The sequence below is a fragment of the Garra rufa genome, chromosome 18, assembly GCF_049309525.1.
Source record: "Garra rufa chromosome 18, GarRuf1.0, whole genome shotgun sequence".
NCBI lineage: Eukaryota > Metazoa > Chordata > Actinopteri > Cypriniformes > Cyprinidae > Garra > Garra rufa.
In genome coordinates, this window is record NC_133378.1 from 18,189,486 (window position 1) to 18,209,290 (window position 19,805).

A 19,805-nucleotide genomic window follows, 5' to 3' on the forward strand; every position below is an offset into this window, starting at 1 on the left:
ATAGAAAACAGTTATTTTAAATAGTAAAAATATTTCAAAGTTTTACTGTTTTTGCTGTACTTTGGATCAAATAATGCAGGCTTGGTGAGCAGAAGAGTCTTCTTTAAAAAAAAAAATCTTAGTGTACTTTTGAACCATACTTATGAACAGTAGTGTACTTTGGGCGCTATGCAAAAAGTCAGCATGAAATTGATCCCATATACTTAATATACATTCCCAGTGTTACTTTGTGTTTACACACACACACACACACACACACACACACACACACACATAGTTTGTCTTATGTAATCTGCACTTAAAATGTAATACATTTTAAAATGTCTTTTCTTTTCCGCTGATGTCACTTCCCCCCCATTGAGGAATATTTGCAAATCACGTTTTATTTTAAGTAAATGTTATTTTATGGTCTGCCAGTAATAGACAGCATGTGGTTTGTAACAGGTGTGGAGTGAGTAAACCAGCGGTGCTGGATTATGAAAACAGGGAGTCGACACCGAAACTTGCCAAACTTCTGAAACTGCTGCTGTGGGCTCAGAACGAGTTGGACCAGAAGAAAGTCAAGTACCCCAAAATGACAGATCTTAGCAAAGGCACCATCGAGGACCCCAAGTGAAAACGAACCGGCATCTCTATGCTTGCATTCTGCGGGGGAACAAAATGGACGCTTTCCCTTTCCTTAACTATTTATACTCAGTGACTGACACTCAAACATCCTTTTATCAACCTTTTGTTTTGTTTACTTGTTGCTTATCAGAGACTTTGCATTAAATGGGCTGTGGAATTGAGATTTAGATTTAAGGGTGACTCCTAGCCAAAATGGAAACACTTTTTTTTTTTTAAATCGCAGATGGATTTCTGTGATTTTTGTTACCACAATGTTTGACTTGCTGAGCTGAATTGATTGCATTTTAGCTATTTTGTTTTTGCAGAGGATTATTATCTTTCTATTTTGTCAGTGAATGTTCAGAAAGTCTACGAATATAGTTGAGGACTGAACCACGCTATTTAGATTTACCTTCTATTCGACCGTGTCCACTGATGTGAGGTACCTACGGCACAATAGTGGTGTCATCGAGGACACCACTGGATTGATTGGATTGATTGTACCAATACGGAGAACGAGTTCTGTGTGCTTTCACAACCTTTATTTGCAGTGCACAGGTATACATTTTGTATGCGTGTTAAAGGGCCCCGTCAAAGAAAATCTGCCCTTTTTCGAGTACTAATGTTATTGCATTATGTTATAAAGTCATGTGACATTGTTTTCTACTGTACATTGTCATAGTATTCCTGCTTACATTGACATTCAATTGTGATTTATAGATATTGCAGAGATCAAATTGTAAGCTTCTGAAGTCAGAAGCTTTACATAGGTATTAAATATTCTTTTTTTAAATCCCCAAACTCTTTGATTTTCAAAATTGCTGCTGCTGTTCAATGCTATGGCCAAATACTTATGCTGTGATGCCCAATTAAATGTTGCAGACAGTGTTTATTTAACAAATCAATATGGCAAATGAAAGACCCTCTTTGGCTGTCTTATGACTTATTATGATAATTGTTTGTGGTTGGAAGGTAAAGACACAAACTAGAAATTTCTTGGACTTTGACCTGTGAAAGTCTATTTCTTTATCAATGTGATCTTATCCAGGTAGTACATTATTAACCCAGACTTGACTATTCTTTTCTCGATAACAAATTGTTCTTTTGAGTCAGATCTTTTCCATGAATCAGATGAACCGGTTCACAAAGTGAGTCTGAAAGAGTCTTTCACAACTTATTACCTATTAATAATAATGATATAATAAAACTATGAATAATTTCATAGTAACATCTGGAGTGAACCAAGGGGTTTATTGATTTACTAAAAAAATTACTTTATTTACGACTGTTTTATCAACATGCATACGAAAGTTAGTTAGACAGAAGTTAACTAAAAAGTATAAAAGTTTTCTGTCAGGAAATGTAAATTAATTTTGTTTAATGTAAAAGCAAATTATATTTGTTATACACTACCAGTCAAAAGTTTTTGAACAGTAAGATTTTTAATGTTTTTTTTAAAGTACAGCAATAACAGTAAAATTTTGAAATATCTTCACTATTTTAAAATGCAAAGCAGATTTTTTTAGCATCAATACACCAGTTACATGATCCTTCATAAATTATTCTAATATTCTGATTTGCTGCTCAAAAAAAAATTATTATTATTATGATGTTGAAAACAGCTGAGTAGAATTTTTTCAGGTTTCTTTGTTGAATAGAAAGTTCTATCTGAAATGTTACAAAAGCTTTTTTATTTCAAATAAATGCTGATCTTTGGATCTTTCTGTTCATCAAAGAATTCTGAAAAAATGTACTCAACTGCTTTAAAACTTAATTATAATAAAAAATGTTTCCTGAACAGCAAATCAGCACATTAGAATGATTTTTGAAGGATCATGTGGCACTGAAGACTGGAATAATAATGCTAAAAATGTAGCTTTGATCACAGGAATAACTACATTTTAAAATAAATTCAAATCAGGAAAAACAGTGATTTTAAATAGTAAACTATTTAAAAGTTTTACTGTTTTTTTACTGTGCTTTGGATCAAATAAATACAGGCTTGGTGAGCAGAAGAGATGTTTTTAAAAAAAAAACATGAAAAATTTTACTGTTCAAAAACTTTTGAATGGTAGTGTAAATACGTTTGTTTTTTGAGCTGCATGCAGCAAAGTGAACTGAAACGCATTAATATACGTATAGTAAACATCATTTACAATATAAACCTTAATGAACGATTAGAATATCTAACATGTCACGCCAGACCATCCACATAAAGATGCAACTAACGTAAATTAATAAGGGAATTGATTTTGTGAGGCGCTTTTATACGAATTGTTCAAAAGAATCGATTCGCGGATATGAGTCGGACTGCCCATCACTACATTGGTGTATGAGTAATGGCTTTGACATTAATAAGTGTCGTTGCGTCTGCTAAACCTGTTCTTCAAAATACCTTTATAATGTTCTCAGTTTCACAATCAGGTATTTCGCCAAAGGCGAAACCATGGCTGAATTTCTATTGTTATTATGAGTGGAAGGGGCTGAGTCACGTTACTTCCTGGTTTGAAGAGCCAGTGGTTGGAGGAACTGCGTGGCTGAAAAAAGAAACTGACACGTGGATCATCATCAACACTTCAAGAACCAGGAAAAAGCTGAAATTCCTGCCGCTGCGTTATAGCAGCTGTGAAAGCCGAAAGTCCGCTCATTTATGCCAGTCGCCGGAGCGCAGTGAATGCGGCAGAGATGTTATAAAGAGATGCTCCCGCGAAGAAACTGGAATAGAAACATATTTTTTTCATTGCTTTGCTTTTTTGCCTGTCACGCTCGCACAGACTGACCCGAGAGGATATCAGAGCGGATAGTCACAAACGGATATATTTGTCGTTGAATGGCAATTCTACAAAAACATGGAAAGAACTCTTGTCCAGATTTGGCCAGTATTAAGGAGAACCCCGCAGATAATATCGGACAAGCTGGATCACAGAAGAAGTGGGCAGAGTCGAGTCAGAACTGGACAAGGTGAGACCACCTCACCAAACTTTCCTCTAAAACAAATAACTACATTACTACTATAAGAAAGTATAGTGAATAAAGTATAGAAATGTATTATAAAACAAAAGTATATTAACATTATGTACATATTCAATTTATTCTAGGACAAACAATTACCGTTTAAATTTTAAACCACAAATTATTTCAATATTTTAATGTCAGTTTTTAAAATATATAGGTATATCTCTATTTATCCAGTTATTTAGTTTTTAAACATTTTATAACAAACTTTGTGAAGTGTTTTATTCTAAATAGGGAAATGAATAAACATGTATTAGTATTAAATCAGTCTGAAGTAGCACGGGTATATTTGAAGCAATAGCCAAAAGTACATTGTATGGGTCAAAATGATCATATTTTTCTTTTATGCGAAAAATCATTAAGATATTAAGTAAAGATCATGTTCCATGAAGATATTTTGTAAATTTCCTACCATAAATATATCAAAACGTAGTAATATGTATAGCTAAGAACTTCATTAGGACAACTGTAAAGAAGATTTTCTCAGTATTTAGATTTTTTTTTCACCCTCAAATTCCTGATTTTCAACTTTCAGATGATGTATAAATCTCATTTAAAAAAAAAACCTGAACCTTATGACTTGTTTTGTGGTCCAGGGTCACATATAATCATAATTATTATTATTATTAAGCACACTCTATGAATGCTCACTCACTTTTTTTTTTTCAACTAGAGGATTAAATACATTTTGTGTGTTAACAAACTAAGTGTATCAGCATTAGTCAGTGCATCTGGAGCAAATTAACCTAGATGGGTACCTGCCAGTTAGAACTTGAATTTATGTGCTTTGGCTTGTGACAACTTCTCATAGGAATCTTGTTTGGTGTAAAGATTAGGGGGGAAAACATGTATCATATGGTTGTATCTGTCTGTCTGCAGGCCAGTAGCAAGGATATGGACGGTGGTGCTGTTGCTGGGGACGTGCCTGCTGTACTGTGCACGTGTGGCAATGCCTATCTGTGCAGTGAGCATGGCAGAGCGCTTCACCTGGTCCAAGAGAGAGACGGGCATGGTGTTGGGCAGCTTCTTCTGGGGCTACTGCTTCACTCAGGTCCTTGGAGGCTACGTCAGTGACAGGTTAGATCCCACTAACTCTATTACTATATTGTTAGAGAAACAAGAAATGAAATGAGATTGTTTATTAACATTTTGTGGTCTGTATACAATTTGTAATGAGGTAATATTTGAAGCAATGTAAATAATTGTGGCTATAATTTGGCAACATTCAATAGGCCACACAAATCAGTTTCAACATTTTAATATTAATAGTCAAACATCATTTATTTACACTGAATATAACACAATGCATGAAGGTAAAAAAGTAAGGTTTTAAAGGAAGGGTGACTGCACATCGCATTCATTTCTTATCAGTTAATACGTTAATGTGACGGCAGTCTTTGTTTTAAAGGTGTGGCTGTATGTTAAAACTGTCACACTTGCCGGATGTCTGAAATTCTTTAAATATTTATCAAACAGGTTGTTAATGACGTCTGCTTAATCGCAATGGTTACATTGTCAAACAGCTAGCAGTGGATGTGTGTCCCAGATTAGATGTAGTTTAGCCTGTTTGGTTGTAATTTTATTATTTAACATTCAAATAATATTATAGAAATTACTGCAGGTGAGTTTATAATATGATGCACATGTAAGCTAAAATACAGTAATTGCACAGAGCTCCAAGTCTAGTGGCCACCAGAGAGCCACAACCTGCTCAGAAATAAGACCTAACATGATAAAATAGGTGATGCAAGTGCAACTTGCAATGAATCGCTTGTCTGCATGGGTCTCATGTTGCAGATCTAAGCAGTGAAACAGCTCTATAAAGTTTTTAATGTTTGCAAGCCCTCAGTGGCGTACCACACATCTTAGAGGCCCCCCCGCAAAGAACGAGATGGGGCCCCTCCCACCAGCAGTGATGTCATCCATGAAAATTTATTGTGCACCTGAGTCCGTCTCTCCCATTTACATAACTGATTTACCAGTAATGAATGTGGTGAATTATCGTTGCATTGATGCATTTGATGTTGTTATTATTAATAGCATATATCATATAATGTGCATATCTGATTGCTTTTCAATTAGACTGAAATTCATGCAGGAATAAATATTATAAATATAAATATATGTCGATGTTGCGAGCGCGATACTTAGAAGAACTAAACTGGACAGTCTTTTTTGTAACATTGTGCTCTGGAGAAATGTCTTGATCATGATCTTGATGTCGAGAATGAACGATAAATTGTATGGAAAAGTCTGGTGACAAGTCGTCAGTGAACCGCCTCCAGGTCATTGTCAGAGAAGCGCAGCAGAGGACCAGAGCACAAAAACATAAATATATTTCACTTAAATCATTAACAGATTAACAAAAGAAAAGGAGAAAAATGTGCTGAATTTCGATTCATTGTGACACGATCCAAAGTTCATGTAACAGAAAACAAGGGGGAAAGCCGTTTTCTTTCTTTTCTTTTCTTTTCTTTTCTTTTCTTTTCTTTTCTTTTCTTTTCTTTTCTTTTCTTTTCTTTTCTTTTCTTTTCTTTTCTTTTCTTTTCTTTTCTTTTCTTTCTGATGTTCTTTCTGATCTTGGCTTGTATGAGCAACCAGCATTGGTATGACTAAATAATTACGAAAAAAACAATGCAGTGATCGCGCTGGCGCCTCACGCGCACAAACATTTTTGCTATAACATTGCAGCTTGTTCATTATCAAAATAAAATGCATTTATAGAAAAATATAAAGATTACAATTCTTAATTTAAATAGTCCGTTTAGCGTGAGCAGCGCCTCACTGTGCTGTTGAAGTCTTTGTGAAGGATAATGTTGTGGATAATTTGTTGTGGAGAGAAGTGAATAAAATAGCCTAGTTGTGTTTATAATGTTTGTAAGCATTTTGATTTAGGCTACCGGTATTTTAGCCTATATTAGATATTTCTGACTGTAATAATTACATGCAACGTATGTTTTTTCCTCTCAAAATGCAATTTTACACAAGTGGCGTCTTTTAACTATATAGCAAACATTTTAAATATCTTGAAAAAATACTTTAATGTCGTTTAAAGTTTTTTCTTTCGTTTAAAACATTTGGCCAAAATCTAGAAAAGATGATGCTGTATTGGCTATGACTAAGCGCAAGGTAGGTTACCAGATCAAGACTCTCTTCGTTTTTTTCTTTTTGAGTAGCCTAAAGAAAATGCTGAACAGTAATAATACAGAGAACGCATGAACAGAAACGGTAAAATACAGATTCTGCTCAGAATGAACCACTTTTTTTTTTCCGTTTTAAGCCCTGCTTAAAGCATACAGAGCCCCGCGTCATGACATGCAGGGGAAAAAATAAATCGTCCACACGAATTCGTATTTTCTCATGTTACTAAATTGAGCATGGCATTACTAAATCGTGACCAGGATTTAGTTTAATCAAATCAACAAACAAATTATTATATCATGCACTTAATATACTTAATACAAGGGAACGAGTTAGTAGGCCTAAGTTGTGCATACGAATTAGTAAAACGAGGGAGCGAAATATACTATTGTGCGCACGCTTTAAATTTTTCCCCTGGGGCTCCGTAAGCTACTTTACGTGTAAACATATCCTTTTTTGAGTACAGCGAGTTTGTCTTATAAGTATAGTGTTAATGACAAGTAAAATGTGAGAATGTTTTTCCCCGGTTGTTATTATAGAACATTAAACTCGCTCCACTGCACTACCTTTTCGCTCATGTCTCGGGTCTTTTGCAGCGTCTCGAAGCACTACCTTTTAGAATGTCCTGCGACGGGGCCCCCAAAGGGGGTGCGGGGGTGTCCCGTACGCCACTGCAAGCCCGGTGGAATGTCTGGTTTGCTGGAGAAATGTTCAGAAATTGGTCCAAATTCAGAGTTGGAATGTCTTGAGAAACACAAATTTTCACAAGTTTTGCATGTATGCAAAGTGTATAATATCCAAGTTACATTCCTAATAATAGTTCAGTTAATTCTCAGTTTGTATTTTCAGAAAGGTTTGGAATATTTGTCACTACCGAAACAAAGCAATAATAACGTAATTAAAAGGGTTACATTGACCTATTAAGACTTTGCTTACATATAGATTATAAATATATTTTTTTGCTATTTTATTACAGTTGTTTCAGAGGTAAATCCATACCAATTAAATTAAAATTGTGCATTGTAAATGTAATTTATGAGATCTGTTGTATTCTGAATACAATTTTTTTTTTGTAAAAGGCAAAAAGTTGATCATACTGATTTCAAAGTTAAGGATTCATTAGTTTGAGTATATACTGAACTTTAACATATTCGGTAGTGACAGTATTGCTTTGCTAGCGACCACATCACATTACAGAATTTTAACTCGCATACTAAAACATACTAAAATACAAAAAATTGCATAACTCTACTAAAATTGTTATTTTCCAAATATGTGACCCTGGACCACAAAACCAGTCTTAAGTCGCTGGGGTATATTTGTAGCAATAGCCAAAAATACATTGTATGGGTCAAAATTTTAGATTTTTGTTTTATGCCAAAAATCATTAAGAAATTAAGTAAAGTTCATGTTCCATGAAGATTTTTTTGTAAAATTCTTACTGTAAATATATCAAAATGTAATTTTTGATTTGTAATATGCATTGTTAAGAACCTAATTTGGACAACTTTAAAGGTGATTTTCTCAGTATTTGTGATTTTTTTGCATCCTCAGATTTCTGATTTCAAATAGATGTATCTCGGCCAAATATTGTCCTATCCTAACAAATCATACATCAATAGAAAGCTTATTTATTGAGCTTTCATGTATAATGATGATGTATAAATCTCAGTTTTGTCAAATTTAACCTTATGACTGATTTTGTGGTCCAGGGTCACATATAAGGATTATGGTGTTCCCTTTTGTCACTACCGAATTTTTTGGTCATGACCGTTTCGGTCGTGATAATTTTAGATACTTTTGAACCTAGCTCAAAGATGCTAATCAGCACAGGTTTAGCTAGCACAGTTCTGAACAGTTGTACACAACACATATAAAAATGAATGTTATGGAATAACTCCCAAAAAAGTGAGCTTAATTGCAGAAAAAATGTTCGGTGTTGATGTTTCTTTAAACTTACACACAGATTTTTTCAGACTTTTGAACACATTTACCTCAAAATGCTGAGACCGATCTACTCACACCTTATAGCTATAAGAGAGGGACACATTTCCTGATCATAAACTGATGGGTTTACTTCAAATCAGTCTCGGCCAATAGACTAAAACATACACTGTTTCGGTAGTGACATGAAAAATGCAGAACACATTTTTTTTACATAAAGTTTCATAATTTACAAAAAATATATATAAAATAAATGAACTTCACTTTTTAAAAGAATCAAAAAGATACTTTTAAAAACAACAATGGAAAAAAATACTAAAATGATTTCAATATCATTTTCATAAATTGAAATTTAGGGATTAGAGTTCGGTACAGCCACTTCCCAATTGAAAGTACCCAATAAATTATGATTTTATATATATTAAGCTTACTAATATTTTAAATATTATTGTGGGTTTTAAGAGAAGATTTGAATACTTAAAAGCTTTTTTTAAATGTGTTTTTGTTTGTGGGACAGCAGTTTGCACCAATTCTATAAAATGGCCCATATTCAAATGCAATAACTCATGTTTGGATTTGATGTCAAATTTCTAAATGCTTGTTTTCTTTGTTTATGTTGATTTGTTTAGGGTGGGAGGAGAGAAGGTGATGCTGTTGTCAGCAGCAGCATGGGGTGCAATGACCGCCTTCACACCAATCCTGGCCCATTTCTGCTCCCAGCCCATCGTCTCCATGACCATCTCCCGCTTCCTTATGGGGCTGCTGCAGGGTGAGTGATCGCACCATGGTAATAAAACCTTCACATAACTGTGCTTATATGCTTCATACTACACTGATTGTTCACTTTCTAAGATCTAATGGTACTGAATTGCTATAATAGTTTAAGCATGGAGAATTTCACAAAAAAAAAATTCAGCTGTTCTCAGTGTTCTTCTTAGTGAGGCTGTAGTTTGGGGAAACTTGTTTAGTAAATCATTGCTTCCAAATTGCTAGCAAATGGCTAAATGCTCCCTCCTGCAAATTCTGACCTTTTTATGAGAATGTTATTTGCTGTGGAGTAGAGCATAATTGTGCTGTGGTTGGCACATCCAACCACTATCATGCTCTCCCTTGCAAGGAAATTATACTGTATGCCATTGTCCTGCTGTTGTATTCTCTTAAAACTAGTGAAAGATGTCTGTAAAAAGACAATAGACTGCTATAAAATAAGCCATGTCCATAAAGATTGTGACGTTGATTCCTTTGCCAGCGTAGATGGTGCCACAGTTTGACTTTTTTGTTACAGTAATGTTAAAGTTTGTTAAAAGTAATTAATGTTGTCGTCTTGTCCAGGCTTCTAATACTAATCAAAATAAACAGCTTTACATTATTCAGAAGTATGAAATGGGTACAAAATGTAATATTGCAATACAATAGTACTTAAACATTACAATACACAATCTACAATACAGGATAAAATAGAAAGTAAGCATTTGTAATTTTTAGAGTTGCCCAAAATCTAAAAAATTTTTTACAAGCCAATTACTTAAAAATATTTATTAATATTTTGGGGTGAAAACTTCATGGTAAATTTAACTTATTTTGTCTTCTGGGAAACATGTAAGTATCTTCTGTAGCCTCTGAAGGGCAGTACTAAATTAAAAAAATATGATATTTAGGCAAAATGAGAAAAATGTACACTTCGCCATTCAAAAGTTTTCACCCCCAACTCTTAATGCATTGTTTTTTCTTCTGGAGCTTCAGTGAATGTTTAAACCTTGTGTAATAATTGGATATGAATCCCTCAGTTTTCTTCAGTGTGAAAAGATGGATCTCAAAATCATACAGTCATTGTTAGAAAGGGTTTGAATACACAAATGCTGGAAAGCCAAAGAATTTGTGGGACCTGAAGGATTTTTCTGAAGAACAGCAGGCAGTTTAACTGTTCAGGACAAACAAGGGACTCATAAACATCTATCACTAAACAACAAAAAAAAGCTGTGGATCATTCAGGTAACAACACAGTATTAAGAATCAACCAACATAGGGATGTAAACTTTTGAACGGGGTCATTTTTATAAATTCAACTATTATTTTCTCTTGTGGACTATATGTAAACACATTTTATGTGAAATATCTTATTCAGGTCAGTACCAAATAAACAATAACATGCATTTTGTATGATTCCTTTTATTTTGATAAAATAATTAACATTTTGCAGATTTTAAAAAAGGGGGATGTACATTTTTGACCTCAACTGTAAATAAATATAGTTACTTAACTTAATAATAAATATATAAATATTTATTTGTTTTTAATTATTATTTATGTATTAGTTACCACAAACAAATCCTTTTTAAAATTTTAAACAAGGTATTGATTTATAATATTGACTGTTTGTTAGTTATTAGCCATAATATCCACTATTAATCCACCAATGGCTATCCACTAAATGAGTGTTTGTTTTCTTGTTATCCTGTGGCGCTCAGGTGTTCACTACCCGTCTCTGGCCAGTCTGTGCTCTCAGAAGGTTGTGGAGAGTGAGCGGGGCTTCCTCATGAGCACCGTAGGAAGCGGCTCATACCTGGGGTTAGTGTCTGATCTCTAACTAGATCTACTTTCTCTCTTACATTTAGAAGAAGTGTTACGGATGTCTTTCAGATCGAATTTACGTAACTATGTGTGTATGTGTGTAGGACTCTGGTGATAGGAGGCATAGGCTCTCTGATGCTGGACTTGTATGGCTGGGAGAGTGTGTTTTATGTCTCTGGGCTTCTGTCTGTGTTGTGGGCGTACTGCATGTGGAAGTATCTGCTCAAAGGTGAAGGTATGTACAGAATATAGAAGCACAAACATACTTGAGCACTGGGAATCTCTTGGTACCTCACTGTTTGATAATTCCCAAATGATTCTTTAAAAGAACACACACACTCTCTCTCTCTCTCTCACACACACACACACACACACACACACAGGGAAGATCAAAATTTTAAGGAATATTAGTTGGAGGTATACCACTGTTCTACTAACATGTTTGACAAAATAGCCAAGGCATTTCAACAAAAACCTTTATTTTGTAGAAAACACAGTGATCAAAATTAGAGAACAGTAACCACTGTAGCATGAAAGAAGACTACAGCTACAATTTTGGAGGGTTGCAGCTGTCAGAAATTAGTAGGAAGTTTAGAGGCACTTGCTTTGAATGACTTCAGCACATCTGCAGCCACTGGATATCACTAGTTTCTCAGACTGCGCTGGTGTGATCTTGGTCTACTCTTCTTTCACTTTCTTCCATAGTTTGGTAACTTGTTAATTAACACTGAAATGTTAATTAACAAGTACAGAGGAGGTCTGTATTTATATACTCGATGCAGAACAGAGACTATAGCTGTGGCGTTATTTCTTCCTTAACAGGTGTCCAACTGGTTGTTTAAAGACTGATTGTGCTTGTGTTTGTCAGGTCCCATCATCACACTGGAGTCTCTGGGTAGTGCTGGGACCCAATCCAAACTGTCCAAGAGAAACTGGCTGCGTCTCTTCAGACAGCCAGCTGTGTGGTGAGATTAGCACCTGAATACCGAGTGTGTGTATGTGTTTGTAAGAGAGAGAGCGAGCATGGATTCTGAACAAAGGGTCTTTACTGAGCTCCCATAAAGGCCTGATTCACATCCGTTCCATGTCTGTCTATATATAGAGTGCTCAGAAACAGTAACAGTACTCTGTCCGTCAGCTAAACATGGCTGAGTGTTTCTGACTGCACACATGATGTGGATGGTTTGTTGTAATATTTTAGTTTAAGAATTATATTAATATATAAGAAAAAGTGTATAATACTTCTAAATTAGTTTAAAATGCTGTTCTTGCTGCTAAACTGTACTTTATTATGTTGATTATGCTTCAGTGTGCTTTAGAGGGAGTGCTCTAGTAGTAACTGTTCTAGTAGTAACTGTTCTTACTAATGTTATTATTGTAGCAGCAGTGTGTTGCAGTAATTACATATTTTTGTAGACCAACCCAGTTGTTTGTATCACTCTGATTCCCTTGACAAAAACCCAGTAGGATTTTCCACTGGCAGACAATAAGCTCTGTGACCAACAGATGTTTTCGATTCTTATACATTTTGTTCATCATGATAATCTTTACAAATGAACACAACTTTTATGAATTTTGAAGCATAAATACAGTAAACAAAGGTAAAAAGCTTAATGTTGGCTATAAACAAACTACACTAAGGTCACATGACTTCAGCACTACCATCACAAAGCTTTGGAAAAACTCTTTCAGTCTATACACTACCAGTCAAAAGTTTTTGAACAGTAAGATTTGTAATGTGTTTTTTTAAAGAAGTTTCTTCTGCTCACCAAGCCTGTGTTTATTTGATCCAAAATACAGCAAAACAGTACAATTTTGAAATATTTTTACTATTTATATATAATTTAAAATGTAATTTATTTCTGTGATTTCAAAGCTGAATTTTTAGCATCATTAATCCAGTCACACAGTCCTTCAGAAAGCATTCTTATATTTGCTGCTCAAAACATTAAAAATAATTAGCAAGGGCGCAAGTATAAACACAAATCCTAAAAGGATGAGTTTCGTTCAGTTTGATGACGTTTAATGTCCTAGACAACCTTTGTAACCCCAATTTAGCCACTTGTTTCAAAATGAGTAAAAGTTTGAAAAAAAGTCAAAAGCGATCTAAGAGATGTAAAATAAAACCACTTTTATTAGCCTACTAATATGACTGGAGGTAAAACGACTATTTATTTATCAATAAAATAATAATATTAATGAAAAGAGAATGACTGGATGCACCTGCAGTGTCTTTTGTCTGACAGGCTTTGTTCGTGACATTCATTTCAAATGCATCCTAAATGCTCCTGTCTGTTTTTCAGCGCCGTCATTATTACACACTTGTGCACCGCTAGCACCTTCTTCACACTGCTGTCATGGCTGCCAACGTTTTTCAAGGACACCTTCCCTGATGCCAAGGTAAACTGAACTACGCCCTTTCAAACAGCGTGTGAGAACACAATGTGTCGAAGCGAAAGAATATCAGTCTGTATACCATCATTTTCCTCCCTTTGTGAGAAGAACAGTCTCCAGTAATGAATTTCTAAAAGAGAGAAAGCTGCTGTTGCGGTTGAACTCCAGCAGGGCATCAGAGTGTGTGTTTGATTCCTGTTCGCAAAAGTGTTCATTGCCTGTTCCTGTGTGCGTCTGTGTGTGTGTTTGACTATACGTCTGCATGTGTGTTTCCTCAGGGTTGGGTGTTTAACGTGATCCCATGGTTTGTGGCCATCCCTTCTTCCCTATTTAGTGGCTGCCTTTCAGATCATCTAATCAGTCAGGGTACGAAACCACACTTACTACACAAATATAGTCACAGTTTCTCATTTAAAGATATAAGCTTGTTTGTACCTCATGTTCATGCCTTTTTGGTAGACGATAGAAAGGCACTGAAAGATTCCTTGTTCCTTACTGTCAACGGCTACACTCTGTAATCATTGTTCTGTCGTGACTTTGCTCTTTCCCACCAATGTTACGAGTCTGTTTGAGTTTTACGGTGTTGTAAATGTCAAGTCTACATGATTGTAATTGACTTATAAAACTGTTGAATGTTCCTCAGCTGGCACACTAATTTTCTCGCTCCTTTCTTTGTCTTTTAAAGGTTTTGATACTGCGTCAGTGAGAAAACTCATGCAGGTATGTTTGAACACTATCTAATGCTCACCAAGCCTGCATTAATTTGATTAAAGAATACAGTAAAAATTGTAGTACTGTGAAATATTAAAAGCAAAAATAAATATTTTCTATTTGAATATATTTTAAAATGTAATTTATTCCTGTGATGACAAAGCTAAATTTTCAGCATCATTACTCCAGTCTTCAGTGTCACATGATCCTTCAGAAAGCTTTCTAATATGCTGATTTGCTGCTCAGGAAACATTTCAATGTTGACTAATCAATGTTGAATACAGTACAGAACAATGATATATATTTTAGGATTCAGTTTAAAATATAAAGTCCAAAACAGCAACATTTATAAAAAAAAAAAAAAAAGAAATCTTTTGTACCAATAAATGTTTTTACTGTCATTTTTGGTCTATTTAAAGCATTAATTTCTTTAAAAAAAAAGTACCTACCTCAAACTGTGTATGTAATTATGTATAAATCTGTGTGTTTTTCAGTTCTTCTCTATGGGTGTCTCCAGTGTGTTTACTCTGTTTCTGTGTGGGACCACTACCTTCCCCACAGCTGTGGCTTTTGTGTCCGCTACTATGGGCCTCACCACATTCAGCCACAGGTAATATTACTCACTACTACATGCATTGAAATAGAAAAAAAAAAAAGATTAGAGCATGGTGCTAGCAGTCACAAGGTCATGGCTTGATGTTCGGTAACGCAAGCTCTGATAAAGTGTATGTTAAAGTGTCACATGCATGAATGTAAAAGTGAAAATGTAATTGTGTCTTTCTAGTGGGGTTTCAGTGAATGTTCAAGATCTCGCTCCGTCCTGTGCAGGGTCTCTGTTTGGTATGTACCATTTTCTTTACTTGAACCTGAACTATGATTGCACTTTTAAGGCTAACTCTATTAGCTTTTACACCAATGGACAATAACATTATGTTTATTCTAGGGCTGCCTCATAATAGTTGACTAACAGTTATTTCGTCATTCTTGGTCATACAGATAAGAGTAATACATCTTTCGAGTCTGTAAAGACTATATTTATTTGTGTGCACTCACAGTAACAACCAAATATTGTGCTTTTGTAAAATAATAAAAGCAAAAAGGATGCCCTTTCTGCCATCTCGGTCTATGTGAAATTGAGCTCGACACTTCTAAATAAATACTTGCTTTACAGACATGAAAATGTATCTATAGAGAGTGAAATGTCTACTTTTAACATGAAACATGCATACAGGCTCATCCACTACTGCAGAGATGACAAATCAGTGTTGCCGACTTCATCTCTTAAACCAAAAACAGAAAGCACTAGTTTATCAATAAATTATTAAAACATTAATGCAGTCTCCTAGCTGTTTTTCCTTGACACATTCATAATTATTAAATCTGCCGGTGCGCTGTGGCAAGCTTTTTTTGTGTGCGCTTGAGCGCTTATTAGGCTATGTAGACAATTAAAGGCTCATTATTATGATTTATATGGTTTATTAAGAAATGTGCGGGATCCCTTTAATAATTTTAAATTATAATTTACACTCAATACGTTATTATTGCATACTGTTTTATAATGTTCTACAGTATTGAGGTGCAAATATCTGCCACTTGCACTAAGTAGTATAAATAGCATCTATCACTTAGTGCAAATAGCCGCTGCCAAAAAAACTCTGTAAGAGACTGTAGCCAGGGTTATTTTAGTATCATTAATATACTTTTAGAGTTTTTATTAATATTTTGAACTAGTTTTTATATATGTGACCCTGGACCACAAAACCAGTCTTGCATAGCACGGGTATATTTGTAAAAAATATCTAGGATATTAGATCACTAGGATATTAAGTAAAGATCATGTTCCATGAAGATATTTTGTAAATTTCATACCGTAAATCAAAACTTAATTTTTAAATAAATCATAATATGCATTGCTAAGAATTTCATTTGGACAATTCTTTTTGTTTGTTTTTTTGCACCCCCAGATTCCAGATTTTCCAGATAGTCATATCTCGGACAAATATTGTCCTGTCCTTACAAACCATACCTCAATGGCTTATTTATTTAGCTTTTAGATGATGTATCTCAAAATCATCTCAAACTTCAAATCTCAAATTTAAAAAAAATTACCCTTATGACTACTTTTGTGGCCCAGGGTCACATGTTGTCTTTTTTTAAGACTTTATATTATTTTTGTTTTGTTTTTATGAATATGTATTTATTAATTTTTGTAATTATTTTTCAACTTATTTTATTTCAGATAGTTGCCAAAGGAACATTTATCATTTTCTTTTAGTTTAAGTTTATTAATATTTTATTTTCCATTAACAGATTTTTATGTCAAGTACGATTATTAATAGTTTTAGTTAACATTCCTCTTTGTCATTATCATTATAGTTGTCGTGTGGACAATATTTGTTCCTTTTTAGTTATAGTTATTGTTAAAATTATCATTATTGGTGTGCACAGATTCATTGTAATTTTACAGTGAGCAGTATAACTATTTGCTATTTAGACAGTAGCAAATATTACCATTCAGTCTCATTAATTTATTTATTTCTAAATCTGTAATATGTTTTTTTTTTCTTTCAGGAGTGATGAATACCTGTGGAGCATTTTCAGGTAAGAACAGTATAAAACATTGATATTTTATAAATGTTAAATTGCTATTAATCACAAGCACTTTTTGTTAATGCTGTTGTGTGTTTATTAGGGGTCATCATGGTGTATTTCTCGGGGTATCTGATCGAGGCCACTGGTTCCTGGGCATCTGTTTTTGGCCTCATCACGGTAGTGAACCTGCTTGGTTTAGGAACATTTTTAAGCTTCGCAGAAGCTCGCAGAGTGGACATAGATCTAGCTAAGGGCCGTTACCACAACATCCACATCTGAGAGCACAGATAACAGATGCTGAGCAGCAGAAATGACAGCCTCTGACAGAAACCTTTCTGAAGAGGGACGTCCTCCACAGTTACTGGTTCCTTCATTAGACTGTTTTATTATCTGTTCAGCTTTTCTTTGGCTGAAGAGAATCTAGAAGAAGCTGTAGGAGATACTTAATGGATCTGTTACAGATCACTAGGAGCCACAGTATGAAGTGTGTTACTGAATATTTTGTTAAAGTCCTTGGATTCATTCATTTCTCTTTAATCCTGTAGCACTTGTGTTGCTTTACGGTAGCAGTTGCTTTAATATCATAATTACTGTTGCCAAAGCAGTTCAAAAACCTGCAATACATCGTCCATTTAATCAGATGAAGACCAAAAGCTAGAGTTTGAGAGTCTGGGTATTAACAGTGTTTATTAAATTATTATTAATACCATTTGTTATGGCATTGCATGGCATTTTTAAAATACCTCGTTTCAGACGTCTCAGCGGTTTTCACACTCAGAGTGTAATAGAGATTTCAGTTTGTTACTGCAGAATTGGAGTTTGTCCCAGTTTGAAAAGCGTTACTGTCATTAGATGAAACATGTGCCAGGTCATCTTGCCGTCGGCTGATCCTTTAAAGAATTTTTCTTTGTCTCTGCTGTCTGCTGCTGAGAATAGTTTCTGATTTTTAAAGGATGGTTTTGTTTCAATCTGATAGTTTGCATTTGTCTTTGATTGATTTAGTCATTAGAGACTTCTCAGTGGGTCATTTGCTTGGACCAAGATGTTGCACAATGAAATGAATGTATTATGGTGATAAGCTTTATTATGTAGAGGCAAGATCCTGAGTGTTGTATCTATAACTTTGACCAAAAATATTTCAATTCAATTCATACAACTTGAATAAGTGTATAACGACAGTAAATCGAAACCTAAACCATATTTTTGTTTACAGAATCATAAATTGTGGTGTAAATCTCCCATTCCCCAGTTGTCACTGCTTAAGGACTAATATAAAATGTTACTGTTTAGTTACTTTAAAGAAGTGGAGGAAAGGCAAAGCCTAGGAAGGCTTAGCTGTGCTTTAATGGTTGTTATTTCAAAGTGCATTAAAACAGAAAACACATTTCTGCTGTTATTGCAGGCGTATTGCTAGGAAAGATCATGGCAGATTTGCAAAGAAACAGGAGAAAAAACTTGAATTATTATATAACACTGTTCTCTGCATGGGACTCAAAGAAATTGTGTTTTTTTTCCAGTACATCAGTACACAAAAATCATAAGAAATATGGTGACAACCATTCTAAAATGTTATTTTATACATAGAATAGATATCACTGTGTGTAATATATACAGTAGACAATATTTCAGAATACTTTTATATTTATTGATTTATATCTGATTTAGAGGTTAGATTGAAAATGCTTATATTATATGATCTTTGCTTTCTTTATACATATCATGATTTTTTTTTTCCTGAGTTCTGTTGTGTGTTCTTGACTGATGCAGCTTTATAGAAATGTCATCTCATATAAATATTATGTTCCGTTCCATTTAATGCAGTTTAATTTGATCTTTAAATTAGACTGTTCTGCATAACTGGATTATGATTGTGGGGTTTGTTTTATCATCACAGCTGACTATAACTTGCATTAGAGTAGCGATGAAGAGATTTTCCATATTTATTATGCTTGCGTCATTCCTTATTAAACTTAATTCACGTAATACTAGGAAATACAATAGCTGATCTGTGAATTAATGCAGTGTCGTACTATCCTGAGTTGAGGATGAAAGATCACAGAAAACTGAATCAATACATACTGTGTTCTTAATTTAAATTGTCACATAAAAAATGTAAACAATGTAAATGCAGTATTATGTATTTGTAAGCATATTTTGCTGAAATATAAAAGTATATTTTATCAAGGGAAATATGCTTTGTGTTTTAATTCACACCTGAATTTACACATTGAACCACAACACCAGGAGAGTCTAAAAAATGTTTAATTGTTTGCTATGCTACATAATCCTGCTATTTTTCCCCCAGATTATTAATTGTGTGTGTGTGTGTGTGTGTGTGTGTATATATATATATATATATATATATATATATATATATATATATATATATATATATATATATATATATATATTAGTGGTGGGCATAGATTAATTTTTTTTAATCTAGATTAATCTCACTGTAATCTTGGAATTAATCTAGATTAAAATGGCTAATTTGACTTCTGCCGAAGGCATTCAGAATATGTGTGCTACCCAAATAATGACTAAAAGTAAGTCTTTGAGAACGGGTTTCTCAAGCCAGGTGGCGCATTAGATCAGGGGTTCATCTCCTGTTTCCAAAATGCATCACAAACTGCTTGACAATTGCATTTACAACACAATTAACTATACAAACTTGTGTAACCAACTATTCCTACACTGCATCCCACATAGCAATTGACGTCTGGCCCAGCTCTGGGCCAAGCAAGCAGTTACACTCGGCCCGAATGCCGCAAAGAATTATGGCCCGTGTGCGGCCCAAATCTGGACTACAGACATGAGGCACACGTGAG

At 34.3% G+C, this 19,805-nt stretch overlaps 2 protein-coding genes across 2 annotated transcripts in view; both read left to right on the top strand.

Annotated features, from left to right (window-relative positions):
* gid8b (GID complex subunit 8 homolog b (S. cerevisiae)) overlaps positions 1-1,605 on the top strand; it is a 5,101-nt gene extending 3,496 nt beyond the window's left edge. The window contains 2 exon segments of the mRNA XM_073823493.1: positions 445-455; positions 457-1,605. Coding sequence (XP_073679594.1) covers positions 445-455; positions 457-616 — 171 coding nt within the window. The 3' untranslated portion in view covers positions 617-1,605.
* Positions 1,606-3,134: 1,529 nt separating this feature from the next.
* On the top strand, positions 3,135-19,164 carry slc17a9b (solute carrier family 17 member 9b). Its single transcript, XM_073823046.1, has 13 exons — positions 3,135-3,567; positions 4,501-4,698; positions 9,336-9,475; positions 11,175-11,274; positions 11,382-11,512; positions 12,146-12,242; positions 13,581-13,677; positions 13,950-14,037; positions 14,357-14,391; positions 14,877-14,992; positions 15,167-15,222; positions 16,954-16,983; positions 17,075-19,164. Exons 1-13 carry the CDS (start codon positions 3,437-3,439, stop codon positions 17,251-17,253), a joined length of 1,398 nt encoding a protein of 465 aa, XP_073679147.1. The 5' UTR covers positions 3,135-3,436; the 3' UTR covers positions 17,254-19,164.
* The last annotated feature ends 641 nt before the right edge of the window (positions 19,165-19,805 follow it).